This window comes from Mustela nivalis, assembly GCF_964662115.1.
Source record: "Mustela nivalis genome assembly, chromosome: 12".
Classification (NCBI taxonomy): Eukaryota; Metazoa; Chordata; class Mammalia; order Carnivora; family Mustelidae; genus Mustela; species Mustela nivalis.
Window position 1 is genome coordinate 59,595,337 of NC_139031.1, and position 14,142 is coordinate 59,609,478.

Genomic DNA, 14,142 nt, shown 5'->3' on the forward strand with positions numbered 1-14,142 from the left:
ACAGAACCCCGCAAGGCTGCTTTTATTGGAGGTCCATCTGAACAATTTCCAGGATGACCAAGTTGTCTTAAAGCATTTGTTAAAACAGTGAGACGCGAGGGGCCATGCTATACCCCGTGAGCTTGTCTCCTGGACGCGACCGCTGTTGAGGTACAAGGTGGTGAAGCCACAGCCGCAAAACGCCAGACGCGGCCTCCAGGGAGGGAAAGTGGGCGTGGCTTCCCGCCGGGTGGGCGTGGCTTCAGAGGGGGACGTAGCCGCAAAGCGGCGGCGCGAAAGACGCTATTCCTGGGAGGGACTGCTGCGCCCCAGAGCGAAGAACACGCGAACACGCAGCGGCTCTGAGGAGTTAGCAAGAACCGGCCGAGAGAGTCCTGTGATAGGTCTGAGGTGTCCCCATCCTGCCGGCGCCCGCGGCCCCGGGCTCTGCGACACTTTGGACCCCACGCGCGGCAGCCACGATGCTTGGCCGACTCTGGGCGCTGGCGCTGCTGCTCCTGGCCCCGGGGCAAGGTCGGCAAGGTAGGGCACCGGCGGAGGGGAGCCCTGGGACGACACTCCGGCCTGAGGGAGAAGGGGGCATCTGCTATTTGTCCCTCACCGCCTCCGCCGTCCCCTACCGCAATCCTTGAATGGCCAACTTGCACCCTTTCAGCTCTCGGTTTTCTCCCTGCGGTCAGGAGGTTGTCGCCCCTCTTCTCCCGCTGTGCGACCCTCAGTACCCTCAGTACTGTTACTCTTCCTCTGGTTGTTTCCTGCTGATAACCCTGGTCTTTCGGTCCCTTTAGTTTACTGTAAGAAACTTGTACTGCCTCTGCCAGGCATCCTTGCGGAAAGTGAATCCGAATTATTCGAAAAGAGTTCAGTTCCAAACGGCGCGGTTTCTGCCCCAGTCCCACCCCATCGCTGGAAATAAGTAATCGGTGAACATTTATCCCCACTATAAGTCAATAAGTTGGGGCGCCTGAGTGGCTCCGTTGGTTGACCTACTGCCTTCGGCTGGCGTCATGATCCTGGAGTCGTGGGATCGAGTCCCGCATCGGGCTCCCAGCGCCGCGGGGAGTCTGCTTCTCCCTCTGACCTTCTCACCTCTCATGCTCTCTCTCACGGTCTCTCTCTCAAATAAATAATTAGAATCTTAAAAAAAAATAAGTCACTAAGTTACGTTTTGTGTATGACTTTTTAGTTTATGTTAGAATGCCTCTTCCTGTTCTAAGAGATCTCTATGAAAATATAGCGCCCCCCCCTCTTTAATCCATGACAAAAGAAAACCGTTTAGAATTCAGTGAAGTTAAAACATTTATTAGGTCTTCCTTATTGTTTTTTGTGTATATACAGATAAAAGTATTAAGTGAAGGGTAACTTATTCTTTTAAATTTCCTTATATTTTTCAGTACTAAATCTGATCTGTTGTACAACTTCGAAAAAAGTTATGGGCAACTTTTATAATTGCTTAGGGTATAATTCTGACTTCTCATCTTGCTAATCTCAGTATTTTACTAAGTTAAATTTGCTCTGTAAACAAGGGAGGGGGAAGAACAAGCAATCTTTCCCTCAGGAAAGATTTTTAAAATAATATTAAACCCCAATTTATTATTTCCTGAAATGATACCTTTTTTTTTTTTGAAGATTTTTATTTATTTGTCAGAGAGATAGAGCACAAGCAGAGGATGCTGAAGGCAGAGGGAGAAGCAGACTCCCTGATGAGCATAGAGCCCAAGGCAGAACTCTCTCCCAGGATCCTGGGATCATGACCTAAGTAGGTCAACCACTTAACCAACTGAGCCACCCAAGCGTCCCTCCTGAAATGATACCTTAAAAAGGTATCATTCTTCTATACCTTCTTTGGTATGCTTACAGATGTACTAGATCTTCCTGAAGATCTAGTTCTTGAAGAACAGTTAAACATACATGTAATAATATTAAATATGCATGTATTATGGTTAGATAAAATATTTCCAGAAAAATGACCAGTATTTATAAAGAGAATCTGCTTCATTGTTGACTATAGATCACAAAACCCCTTCTTGCCTCCATATAATCTCTCAACTGAAGGCAAATATTAACCCTTACTAGGTTTTAACTCATATCTTGGTAAAGTTGGTCATTTTTTAATCTTTAATAGAGTCAAAATAGGAAGTAAATATGAGTTCTTTTTTTTTCAAACAACATCATTGAAATATAGCTCATATACCATATAAATCACTCAGTGTGCGATAGTTATTACTGTGTATAGTGATCTGGGTTTTAGCATATTCACAGAAAAATGCAGCCACTATCATCAGTTTTAGAACATTTTTATCACTTTGAAATACTGTACTCTAGCTTTCGATCCCCTATTCCTTCCATTACCCTCTCGCCTTTCCAACTGTAAGCCATCTCTGACCTATATTGTTCTATGGATTTGCCTATTTTGTGTATTTTATGTAAATGGGATCATATACTATGTTGTCTTTTGTGACTGACTTTTTTCACCTAGCATTATGTTTTCAAGGTTCATTCACGTTGTACTATATTTAGTCCTTCATCTCTTTTTGTAGTGGAATAGTTTTCCATTCTGTGTTTACCACATTTTGTATGTACATTCATCAGTTGATGAACATTTGGGGTTTTTCCACCTTTGGGCCATTATAAATAATACTACTTTGAACATCCTGGTACAGGTTTTTGTGTGGACACATGATTTCATTTCTTTTAGGCATATATATAACTAGAGGTAGAATTACTGAATCAGGGAATAATTCTGTTTAGCCTTTTGAGGAACAGCCAGATTGTTTTCCATAGTGGCTGTGCTGTTCTATCATCCCATAGAAGTATACGAAGGTTCTAATTCATCCACATTCTTGTCAACATTGAGATTTTGATTTTAGCCATCCTGTTATGTATGAAATGACATTTCTTTGTGGTTTAATTTGCATTTCCCTCGTGGCTAATGATGGCAAGTGCTTTTCGTGTGTTTATTGGACATTAGTATATCTTCTGTGAAGAAATATTACTCTGATACTTCAACAGTTTTTTTTTAATTGGGTTGAGTTATATGAGTTATTTTTGTTGTTGAGTTATATGAATTATGTATGTATTATATATACAATTCTCTTACCAGATACATGATTTGCAATTTTTTCCCCATTCTGTGAGTTGTCTTTTCACTTTCTTAATAATGTCTTTTGAAGCATGGAAGTTTTAATTTTAATGAAATCCAATTTATCTATTTTTTTGTTGCTTGTGCTTTGTTGTCATATCGTGGCATTTGTTGCCAAATATAAAGACATGAAGATTTACCCCAGTTTTTTTTTTTACCCCAATTTTTTTTTAAAAGAGTTTTATAGTTTTTGCTCTTGTATTTTGGTCTTTGATACATTTTGAGTTAATTTTTATATATGGTACAGCATAAGGGTCCAAGTTTATTCTTTTGCATGTGAATATCCAGTTTTCCCAGCACCATCTGTTGAAAAGACTGTCGTTTCCCCATTAAATGACCTTGGCACCTATGCCGAAAATCAGTTGAAAACTAGATGGAAATGTGGGTTTACTTCTGGACTCTCAATTTTATTCATTGGTCTGTGTTTATCCGTATATCAACACTATGCTGTTTTGATTGCAGGTGCTTTGTAGTAAATTACAAAATGGAAAATATGATTGCTTCTATTTAATTTTTCTTTTTCAAAATTGGTTTAGCTATTCTGTGTCCCTTGAAATTCTATATGAATTTCGAATTAGTTTGCCTATTTTTACAAAGGAGTCCCTTGATATTCTGATAGGGATTTGATATTAATTTGGGAAGGATTACAATCTGAACAACATTAAATCTTCTGATCTATGAACAAGGATGTATTTCCATTTACGTAGATCTCCAGTTTCTTTTAGCAATATTGTGCAATGTTTAGAGTGTAAGTTTGGACTTCTTTTGTTAAATTTATCCCTAAGTTTTTAGTTCTTTTGAGGCTAAGTAGGTGGAATCGATTTTTAAATTTTCATTTTCAGGGGCGCCTGGGTGGCTCAGTGGGTAAAGCTACTGCCTTCGGCTCAGGTCATGATCTCAGGGTCCTGGGATCGAGTCCCGCATCGGGCTCTCTGCTCAGCAGGGAGCCTGCTTCCCTCTCTCTCTCTCTGCCTGCCTCTCCATCTACTTGTGATTTCTCTCTGTCAAATAAATAAATAAAATCTTAAAAAAAAAATAAATTTTCATTTTCAGTCTATTCACTGTACATGTATAAGAGTATAATTAAGTTTTGTATCTTGATTTTGCATCCTAAAACCTTGTTAAACGTGTTAATTATAACTTTCGTGTGTGTGGATTTCTTAGGAATTTTTACATAAAAAATCATGTCATCTGTGACTAGAGATAGTTTTACTTCTTCTTTTCCAGTCTGGATACCTTTTATTTATTTATCTTGTCTATTTGTCCTAGTTAGAACCTGAAGTACCATGTGGAATAAAATTAGGGAGAGTGGGCATTCCTAATCTTGTGAGAAAGGACCCAGTCTTACTTCATCAACTATGATGTAAATTGGAGGGGATTTTTTTATATGTTAGTTTTTTGTTTTTTTCCTGTTAGGGTGTGTGTGTGTGTGTGTGTGTGTGTGTGTGTGTGTGTGTATGTAGATTCTCTTTATCAGGTTGAGTAAGTTCTATTCTATTGCTAGTTTGTTCAGTATATATATCAAAAAGGGGGGTTAGATATATTTCAAATTATTTTTCTGGGTCTTTTGAAAGTACTTGAGAATTTTTATGTTTTTATTCTATCAATATTAGTGTATTATGTTGATTCATTTTTGGAAGTTAAATCAATCTTACATACCTGGTTTAAATCCCACTTGGTCATGGTTTATAATTCTTTGCCTAATTTCTGGATTCATGTTGCTAGTATTTTGCTGAGGATGTTTGCATCCATATTCAAAAGATGTATTGGGGGCATCTGGGGGGCTCAGAAGCCTCTGCCTTCGGCTCGGGTCATGATCCCAAGGTCCTGGGATGGAGCTCTGCATCAGGCTCTCTGCTCGGCGGGGAGCCTGCTTCCTCCCCTCTTTCTGCCTGCCTGTCTACTTGTGATCTTTCTGTTGAATAAATAAATGGAAACTTAAAAAAAAAATGTATTGGTCTGCAGTCTTCTTTTCTTGTGATATCTTTTTTTCTCGTTTTTGTATCAGTAATACTGGGTTCATAGAATGAGTCTGAAAATATTCCATCCTTTTATATTGTTTGTGCTTGTGAAGAATTGGTATTATTGTTTAAGTGTTTGGTAGAATACAGACAGCATTGTTGCCATCTGAATCTGGCCTGGCCTTTTTTTATGGGTGTGTTATTTTTTTTTAACTCAATATTTTTACATGACATATCTATTTGGATTGCTTATTTCTACTTGAGTCAGTTTTGTCATGTCTTTTTAGGAATTTGTCAATCTTATTTATCTAATTTATTATAATATATTCCTTTTTAAAAAATATTTATTTATTCTAGAGAGAGAGTGCACGAGATGTTGGGCAGGGGAGAGAGAAAGGGAGAGAGTCTTAAGCAGATTCCATGGTGAGCACAAATCCCCATGCAGGGCTCAAACTCATGAACCTGAGATCACGATCTGAGCCAAAACCAAGAGTCCAACACTTAACCTGCTGTGCCACCCAGGTGTCCCTGTAATAATATTTCTTAATAAAATCTTTAGTGGTGTCTCCTTTTTCATTTCGGATTCTGGCAATTGAGTCTTCTCTCTTTATTCCCAGTCTCTTTAGAGATCTGCCAATTCTGTTGATTTTTTTAAAGAACCAGCTTTTAGTTTCATTGATTTTCTCCATTGTTTTTCTGTTCTCAATTTTATTAATTTACTCTCTAATCTTTAAAATTTCTTTTCTTCTGCTTCCTTAAGATACAGTCTGCTTTTCTTTCTCCATTGTTAAGGCGCAAGTTTAGCTTGTATTACATTGGGATCTTACTCTTGTCTAATGTAGGCATATATAGCGACAAGTTTTCTGCTAATTTAGCAGCATCTCATAGATTTTGGTATACTGTATCTTTGTTTTAGTCTTTTCAGTATATTTTCTCATTTCCTTACTAATTTCTTTTTTGACCCATCAATTATCTAGGTTGTTTAATTTCCAGATATTTGTAAGCTCTTTAAATTTATTTCTGCTGTTGACTTGTAATTTCATTCCATTGTGGTCAGAGAACACATTTTTCATGATTTCTATCTTCTTTAAATTGATTAAGGTTTATCTTGTGGTTTAGTTTACTGTCTATCCTGAAGAATGTTTCATGCATACTTCAGAGGAACTTCTCTTTGCTGTTGTTGGCAGGTGTGTTCTGTAGATGCCTATTAGCGTAAGTTGGTTTATAGTATTGTTCTAGCTCTATTTCTTTGTTGACCTTCTGCCCATTTTTCTATTCATATTGCAAGTGGAGTTTTGTGGAATGCCTGGGTGGTTTAGTCATTTAAGCATCTGGCTCTTGATTTCTGCTCAGGTCATGATCCCAGGGTTGTGAGATGGAGCTGTGTGAGGCTCCATGCTCAGTGTGGAGTCTGCTTGTCCCTCTCACTCTGCTCTTCTCCCTCCCAACCCCACTCACTCTCTCTCAAATATATAAATAAAATCTTAAAGAAAAAAAAAAGTGGAGTATTGAAGTCCCCAACTATTACATTGAAGTAGGTATTTTTTTCCTTCAGTGTGTGTGTGTATTCATAACTGAGTATCTTCCTCATGGACTGAACCTATCATCATTACAAAATGCTCGTCCTTATCTCTAGAAACATTTTTAAATATTTTTTTGGTCTGATATTAATATGGCCAATCCTGTTTTCTTGTGGGTGCTGATTGTATGTTATTTTTCCATACTTACACTTTCAGTCTATTTGTATTCTTCACAAGAGGCATTCAGTTTTGCCTCTTGTTATATGAAGGAGGGCAAAGTAAAGAGATAAAGCAAACTAGTCACTCTACCAGACCTTGCTTTTTAGTCTTCTGTCTTGTTGCAGAACTCATAGTCTAATTTTGAATATCAGAAGCCTTAAAAAAATCACAAATACTTAAAATTTTAAAAAAATCACAAATATTTAAAATTACCAGAGAGCAATACACCAAAGGTTTCTGATTATAAACTCAAGTATAATGAAGTAGCTGTCTTCAGGCATTAAGCATATTCAAAACAGTGATTTATCTACTTTCCTAACATATTTGTTTGTCTACCAGTTATGAATCTTAAGGAATCTTGGCCATTGTGTTAAAATTAGAAAACAATCTAGTACAGATCATTTTATTTCTACAAAGAAAAGTAGAAAACCATTTCCATATTGTATCATTATGTATCTATTATTTATAACTTGACAAATTCTCCCAAAGTATTTGAAATCCAGATATTACAGATTCTATTATATACTATCTAACTTATTTGAATCCTCTTTGGAAAGAGAATAAATAGAAATGTCAATTTTAATGTATATTTTATATGTACTTTTGATATGAGGGAGAAGTTATGCCGGTAGTTTGCTAGAAAGCTTAGCACATTATCCATGTCATAAAATTGACTAATGAGTGAGCTCTAATTGTAGAGCTCTTCTTTTAGTATTTGAGGAGCTAAGTCCCAAATTTCCAAATGGGAACCCAAACCAAGGATGGGATAGGATGGGAATTATAAGGATATAATTCTCACTTAGTTAACTGTATGTTGCATTCTAGAGTTAAGGTTATAATGAGGTTTTTAAGAGTGTGGCTTGTTTATTGCTAATAGATTTTAAAATTTTCTGCAGAGACCTTTAACATTTTTAAAAGACAAGTAGATTTTTGGGGAAAAATATGAAATGAACAATACAAAATATGGGTTACTATTATATGAGTTAAGAATTTACCTCTAAAATAAATACTATATAAAAATAAATAAATTTTAAAATTTTTCTCTGTAAATATTACATAATCCTTTAAATATTACAATATTTGATGTGGGGAACAAAGGCAAAGGAAAAAATTAAATTTCCTTATTGCTTAGAGCCCACTGACAAGTCCTTAAGATAGGTCGAGTGATTTCCCCTAAGAACTCAACTGTCTCAATGTTAATACTTTGCTAAGGACAAAAGGCAATTTTATATTAATATTAACCCAACCTCCAGGGTCCTTTAAATCTCCTTTAACATAAAAAAATTCCTTTGAAAATTTCCTTTGTCTCTACCCCCCAAGATACATGTTAGCAGTTATCCCCTAAGCATATGGCCCACCAGTATACATGAGACACTTTAGGGGTTTAAGGTTTTACTAGACAGTAATAAATGACCATTTCCTAACAATAGCTATCCCCCTCAAGGTCCTAGAAACCTTGCCTCCAAAATTCGTTATAGACCTTCACTATCCCTAACCCCCTCCCAACTTAAAAGTATGTAATTAATTGGTCACAACCTCAGTGCAGCTGTTTCTGCGCATGGGTCCTGTCACCATGCATTAATAAATCCACCTTTTTGCACCAAAGACATCTCAAGAATTCTTTTTTGAATGTTTGCTCTAAACCCCAACATTTCCGCACACTGTTGATTGCCAGTGCATTTACTACATCTTTAGCTTTGATTTCGAAAACAATTATTCGAAGTGCAAAGTCAGAGGAAATGTGAGCGCTATAGAAGCATTAAAGAAGGAGAAATACCCTTCAGAATCAAGTTAGAGTTAGTGACTTTTTTCCCAAGACAAAATTCTTGCAGGAAAGAGATCAGTGAAAATGTTTCAATAATTCATGCAAACCTCACTAGGAGTCTCTTTTTATATATTTTCCTTAGTTTGTAACCAGGTACAATGTTGTGGTACTGATAGGATCTTAGAGTTATTTCAAAATTAAACGAAATGAAGCGTGTCTCCTGAGTTCTAGCCATATACATTTTATGAAATATTTATCTAACGTTGACAGTTTGAGATCATCGAAGTCAATAGTATTTTTTGGATTATACTTTTCTGGGGATGTTGAAAACCGGTAGAGCAAGAGATAAAAGGAGGAGAAACCTTTTGTGTTCATTCTTAAATTTTTTTACTATGAAAATTTCTTTGGGAATATCTTTTGTCTTGGAGAACAATACATTTTGTACAATTCAATTGCGATCTCTGCCAACAACAAAAAGCAAAAAAAAATTATAATAAGTTTTAATAAACTACATTTATGAGATTGACTTATAAGTTAATATCTCTAGTTTATTGGACTCTTACTAAGTTAAGTGATTTTTATTTAAAAACATTTCTGTAATTTAAAATTATGTAATAAATTCTAAGAGATTTTGTTCAGTTAGATAATTTTTTCCCACAGTGAGGTACTTTCGTAATGATTGAATTTTTCTTTCACATTTCTATTTTATAGATATTATCAGTATTATAGTAGTTTCCTTCAACATACATAATAGCTAATATTTGGAGATTTTATACCTACTGTATCAACAAGAAACTCTAGTATTCAAATAAGGACAGTTCTTTATGCTTCCTATCATTTGAGAGTACAGGAACTTCAAACAAGAGTTATAATTCTAGTTATATTTCTAGGATTACTACCGCTGTTTCTCTCTTCTTGCTAGGAGAGGAGCTTTATGTTCTGCCTCTGTGGGTTTGACAGAAAAAGTATCCTCCAGGTGAAGTGCTGCTCAGAAAATGTCTTCCCTAAAAAAAACCTACAGTCTCCCTTTCTCCAGGGTTTTTTCTTGTTTCTCCTTCAAAACTGTTCCCCTACACCCCTTTCCTTTTCTTGTGCCTGGTAATAAAAAGGGACTTCGATACTTTATCTTACAAAAAAGAAAAAGGAAAAAAACTGAAAACTAAATTCTTTCCTGTACTCAAGAATGCAGGAAATTTCAGTAGGAGGGCATTTTGCAAAAATTAGCTTGGCCTTAAAAGCTTAATTCGTTGCCTTACAGGACTTGGCAGAGATGGGATGTGGGGGGCATATGGCTACTGGGGAGGGATGTGTGTCATGAAGGGTCAATAATGGCATTCAGATCTGGAGGGCTACTCTCAAGAGGCATCTTTGCAGGGTCTGTGACTTCAGATGATAAGAGTAAACAAATCCTAACTCAACAATGAGCAGCAGTATTGCTTGTCCAAATTAAATGAAAATAAAGTTCTTCAAATTGAAGTACCTCAAAAATACATTCGATAGTTTATTGATTGGTTTATTGCATTTATGGAAAATGCAAGTCATCTTTGACTTACTAAGAGATCCTGACATTTTATATGGTCATGATGTGCAGTTGTAGGTTTTTGCTTTATTTGGGAGGAGAAACAATTTTAACTGAGGAATAAACTGTGTTAATGAGAAAAACACATACATAAGACACTGTCTTTCCATCCTAGCTCAGGAGTGCTCTCCTGGGGGACACCGGTTTCTTCAGAGTCCTTACAGAAGTGTGCATTTTGACTCAATGCACCTCCAGCATTCTCCCTCTCAAGACCTGATATGTGACCATTCTCTCTCTCCCGGATGGTATCGGTTTCTCATCTTTGACAGACCTGCTGAGATGCCAACCAAATGTGTTGAGGTATTTCAACTCACTAAGAACTACATGTGTGTTTTCTTATGTATTTTTTCATATGAGAATTGAATCTTGTTAAAACCAATTTTATTTCTCTCTCTGGAATATGATTTTACTTTTGTGTCAAGATTGAGTTAATCCAAAGGTATATTGTGCCATGTTCCCTGTTGTAATAATAATAGTAATAGCTAATGTTATACTCATGCAGTCCACCAAGGGTTTTTACCTACACTATCTTATGTAGTTTTTACAACCCTAGAATAAAGTCTGTTATCCTTATTTCCATCATAGAACACAGGACACACAGTTTCTTAAGCGAAAACACCCCTGCTTGGGTAACCTAGTCAAACAGCCACGTTTTGATCACAGGCCACCAGTCTCCAGGGCTCCTGTACTTACCTCTAAGTAACTTTCAAACAGTAAAATACAGTGTTGTCTAAGTGCTTCAAGTTCTTGTCAGTCTTAAATAGAAGGCTCCTTCTATATGAGGGCTCTTCATTCTCCTTATTGTTACCCACATTTTGTGAATTATGCAGAAGCAGGAATGATTTTCCCTTTCAAACGTAATGTAAAAAAACTCAGGGAAGATATCCAAATTTTAATAGTATTTAAGTTGTGACACTGTGGCCATCTTATTCTTTCCTTTTTGTTTATTTGCTTGTCACTTATGTGACATTTTGTTTGTAATAAACTAAAAAAAATCAGAATTTAGAAGTAAAATTTGAGGAAATTCATTACATCCTTAAATATTTGAGTTTTCTTTCTTTGGCTGAACTAATTATAATAGAATCTAGAACCTCACACAAATGTAAAAGTGAACTGATTTCACTGGGTCTGTGCCCCAGGGAGAAGTATTCTCTGCCCCGACTCTCTCATTCCCTACTTGATTAAAAGCTTTAGAGGAGCCACCTGAAGAATCCATAGGGCTTTTTTCTTCTTCTTCTTTTTTTTTTTTTTTTTACCTCTAGAGGATAATACAAGTCTCTGTAAATAAAAGTGTTTATTTATGATGATTAAAGTAATTCATTTACATTATAGAAAACTTAGAAAATGAAGGACTATTAATAGAATAACATTCATTCATCATATACCCACATAGTCATAATACCATAAAAACATTTTGCTATCATTCCCTCTTTTTATATTGTTCTGTAAGGTTCATGCTACATGTTCAATTGCATAACATGCTTTTTTCAGGTAGTTACAGCATTAGCATTTTCCTATGCTATTGAAAATTCTTTAATATTAATTTTGAAGATAATATTTTGTCATATGCATATACTGTATTTATATAAACCATTGCCATGTGTGAGCCTTTGGGCTCTTGCTATAAGTAATTCTGCAACTAGTAAATGTGCATATAAATCGCTTATAATTTAGTGTATTAAGATTATTTTATAATTAAAATTAGTAAAGGTTAATATCTTTTTGAAGTTTTTGATACATATAATTGTTTTTTAAAAATATGCTAATCTCGGGGCACCTGGGTGGCTCAGTGAGTTAAAGCCTCTGCCTTGGGCTCAGGTCATGAATCCAGGGTCCTGTTCAGACTCTGGGCTCAGTGGGGAGCCTGCTTCCCTTCCTTTCTCTCTGCCTGCCTCTCTGCCTACTTGTGATCTCTGTCTGTCAAATAAATAAATAATCTTAAAAAAAATAATGCTAATCTCTCATTTTAGGAGCGGTAGGTAAAAATACCTTTTTAAATACTGGATACTTTCATGTATTCATTAGACATCTGTATTTCTTTTGCGAATTATGTGTTTGTGTCTTTTACCCATCTATGATCTTACAGTTTTTAAGTGGATAATATTATATAATTAAAATAAAATAAGAAATAATGTGACAATAAATAATATACTAAATATAATGTTATTAAATAGTTCTTATTTAATTCTGTTTTTTTTTAAAGATTTTATTTATTTATTTGACAGACAGAGATCACAAGGAGACAGAGGCAGGCAGAGAGAGAGAAGGGGAAGCAGGCTCCCCGCTGAGCAGAAAGCCCGATGTGGGGCTTAATACCAGGACCCTGAGATCATGACCTGAGCCGAAGGTAGAGGCTTAACCCACTGAGCCACCCAGGGGCCCCCAATTCTTATTAACTCTTACTTGTCTTATATTTCGAAAATTATTATTTAAACATAACTATCAATCTTTTCCTTTATGATTTCCATTGTTTTTAAGTATAGAAATCATAATATTGAGTATTATAATTTGGATAACAATCTGAAAAAAAACTGAGTCATTGCTATGTAGAAATTATGTTATGTACATAATTATGTTTATACCTTACCATAGCACATACTACAATCCACCTGGAACAAAAAGGAAGGATGCTAAGTGTCTTGCCTGAGGTCATGCTTTTAGCAAGTACCTGCGTGGGTCGTTCCTAAATCATATGTAGTTTATTTTTCCTGGGTTAGTTTCCTATTTATTTTCATTTTCCAACTGGAAATGATTTTGATAATTAGCTTTAAGGGAGACTTTTCTTTTCCAAATTCCCAGCCAGTTGTTTCATCACTGGATTTGAACAGTCCTTTCCTTTTCCCCTCATTTTTGATACCTCATGAACTATACATTAACTTCTTTTTTTTTTTTTTTTAAGATTTTACTTATTTATTTGACAGAGATCACAAGTAGGCAGAGAGGCAGGCAGAGAGGAAGAGGGGAAAGGAGGCTCCCTCCCTCCTCTCAGCAGAGAGCCTGATTGGGGGGGGGGGTGCTTAATCCCAGGACCCTGAGATCATGACCTGAGCCGAAGGCAGAGGCTTAACCCCCTGAGTTACCCAGGCACCCCCTATTATCTTCTTTTTAAAAAATTCTTTATATAAGTTCAATTTAGTTAACATATACTGTATTATTAGTTTCAAGCGTAGAATTTAGTGATTCATCAGTTCCATATAACTCTCAGTGCTCATTATATCAAGTGGCCTTCTTATTGCCCATTACCCAATTACCCCATACTCCCTCCCCCCCCCAGTAATCTTACATATACTACATCCAGTAATTTTAGAAGAAATTTCCAAGGTGAGTTTATCTTTTTGCTCTATATTAAGATGACTTCAGATTCTCTTATGTTATCTTAGAATGTATCACTATGGTAGTAAGTTATCTGATACTGAATTTGTCTTATTTACATTACAAAGGTAATATAGAATAAATTTAAATGGAATAAGATTGTATTAGTTATGAACAATTAACCTTAAATTTAGTATTCTTTAAATTTAGTAGCTATGTAAAGTTCTTGTTACAGTACAAGTTATTAGAGTTTTTAAATAAGAGTTTATTATTTTAAAGGTTGTTTAGAAGAAAATGCAAAGTTGACTTATGTGTGAAAATAAATTGGATTTTCAACTTTTGTTTTCTCTGTTGCAAAAGGTGAATCACTGTGGAACACAGGCCCCCATCTGGCTATCACTGAGAGATTCAGAGACACTGCCTTCACCTGGAGAGATCAAGCAACTGACGGCTTGTGCCACGTGGCAGTTTTCATTTAGTGCTACAAAAGACTGCTGCGTTTTTCAAATCCCAGTGTCTGTAAGAAACTGTGGAAACTTTTTTGTGTACTTACTACAGCCCACTCAGGGATGTATGGGATATTGTGCACAAGGTAAGAAAATATGAGTGATATCCATGAGCTGTTAATCACAGAACTGTTTGTG

General features: G+C 36.0%; 1 protein-coding gene across 3 annotated transcripts in view; it reads left to right on the forward strand.

Moving 5' to 3' along the window:
• The first annotated feature begins 252 nt into the window (after positions 1-252).
• Positions 253-14,142, forward strand: part of VWDE (von Willebrand factor D and EGF domains) — a 70,793-nt gene continuing 56,903 nt past the window's right edge. For all 3 annotated transcript variants that reach the window (XM_082693303.1, XM_082693304.1, XM_082693305.1), the window contains exons 1-3: positions 253-522; positions 10,302-10,486; positions 13,859-14,090. In XM_082693303.1, coding sequence (XP_082549429.1) covers positions 462-522; positions 10,302-10,486; positions 13,859-14,090 — 478 coding nt within the window. In that variant the 5' untranslated portion in view covers positions 253-461. The remainder of the gene's footprint in view (positions 523-10,301; positions 10,487-13,858; positions 14,091-14,142) is intronic.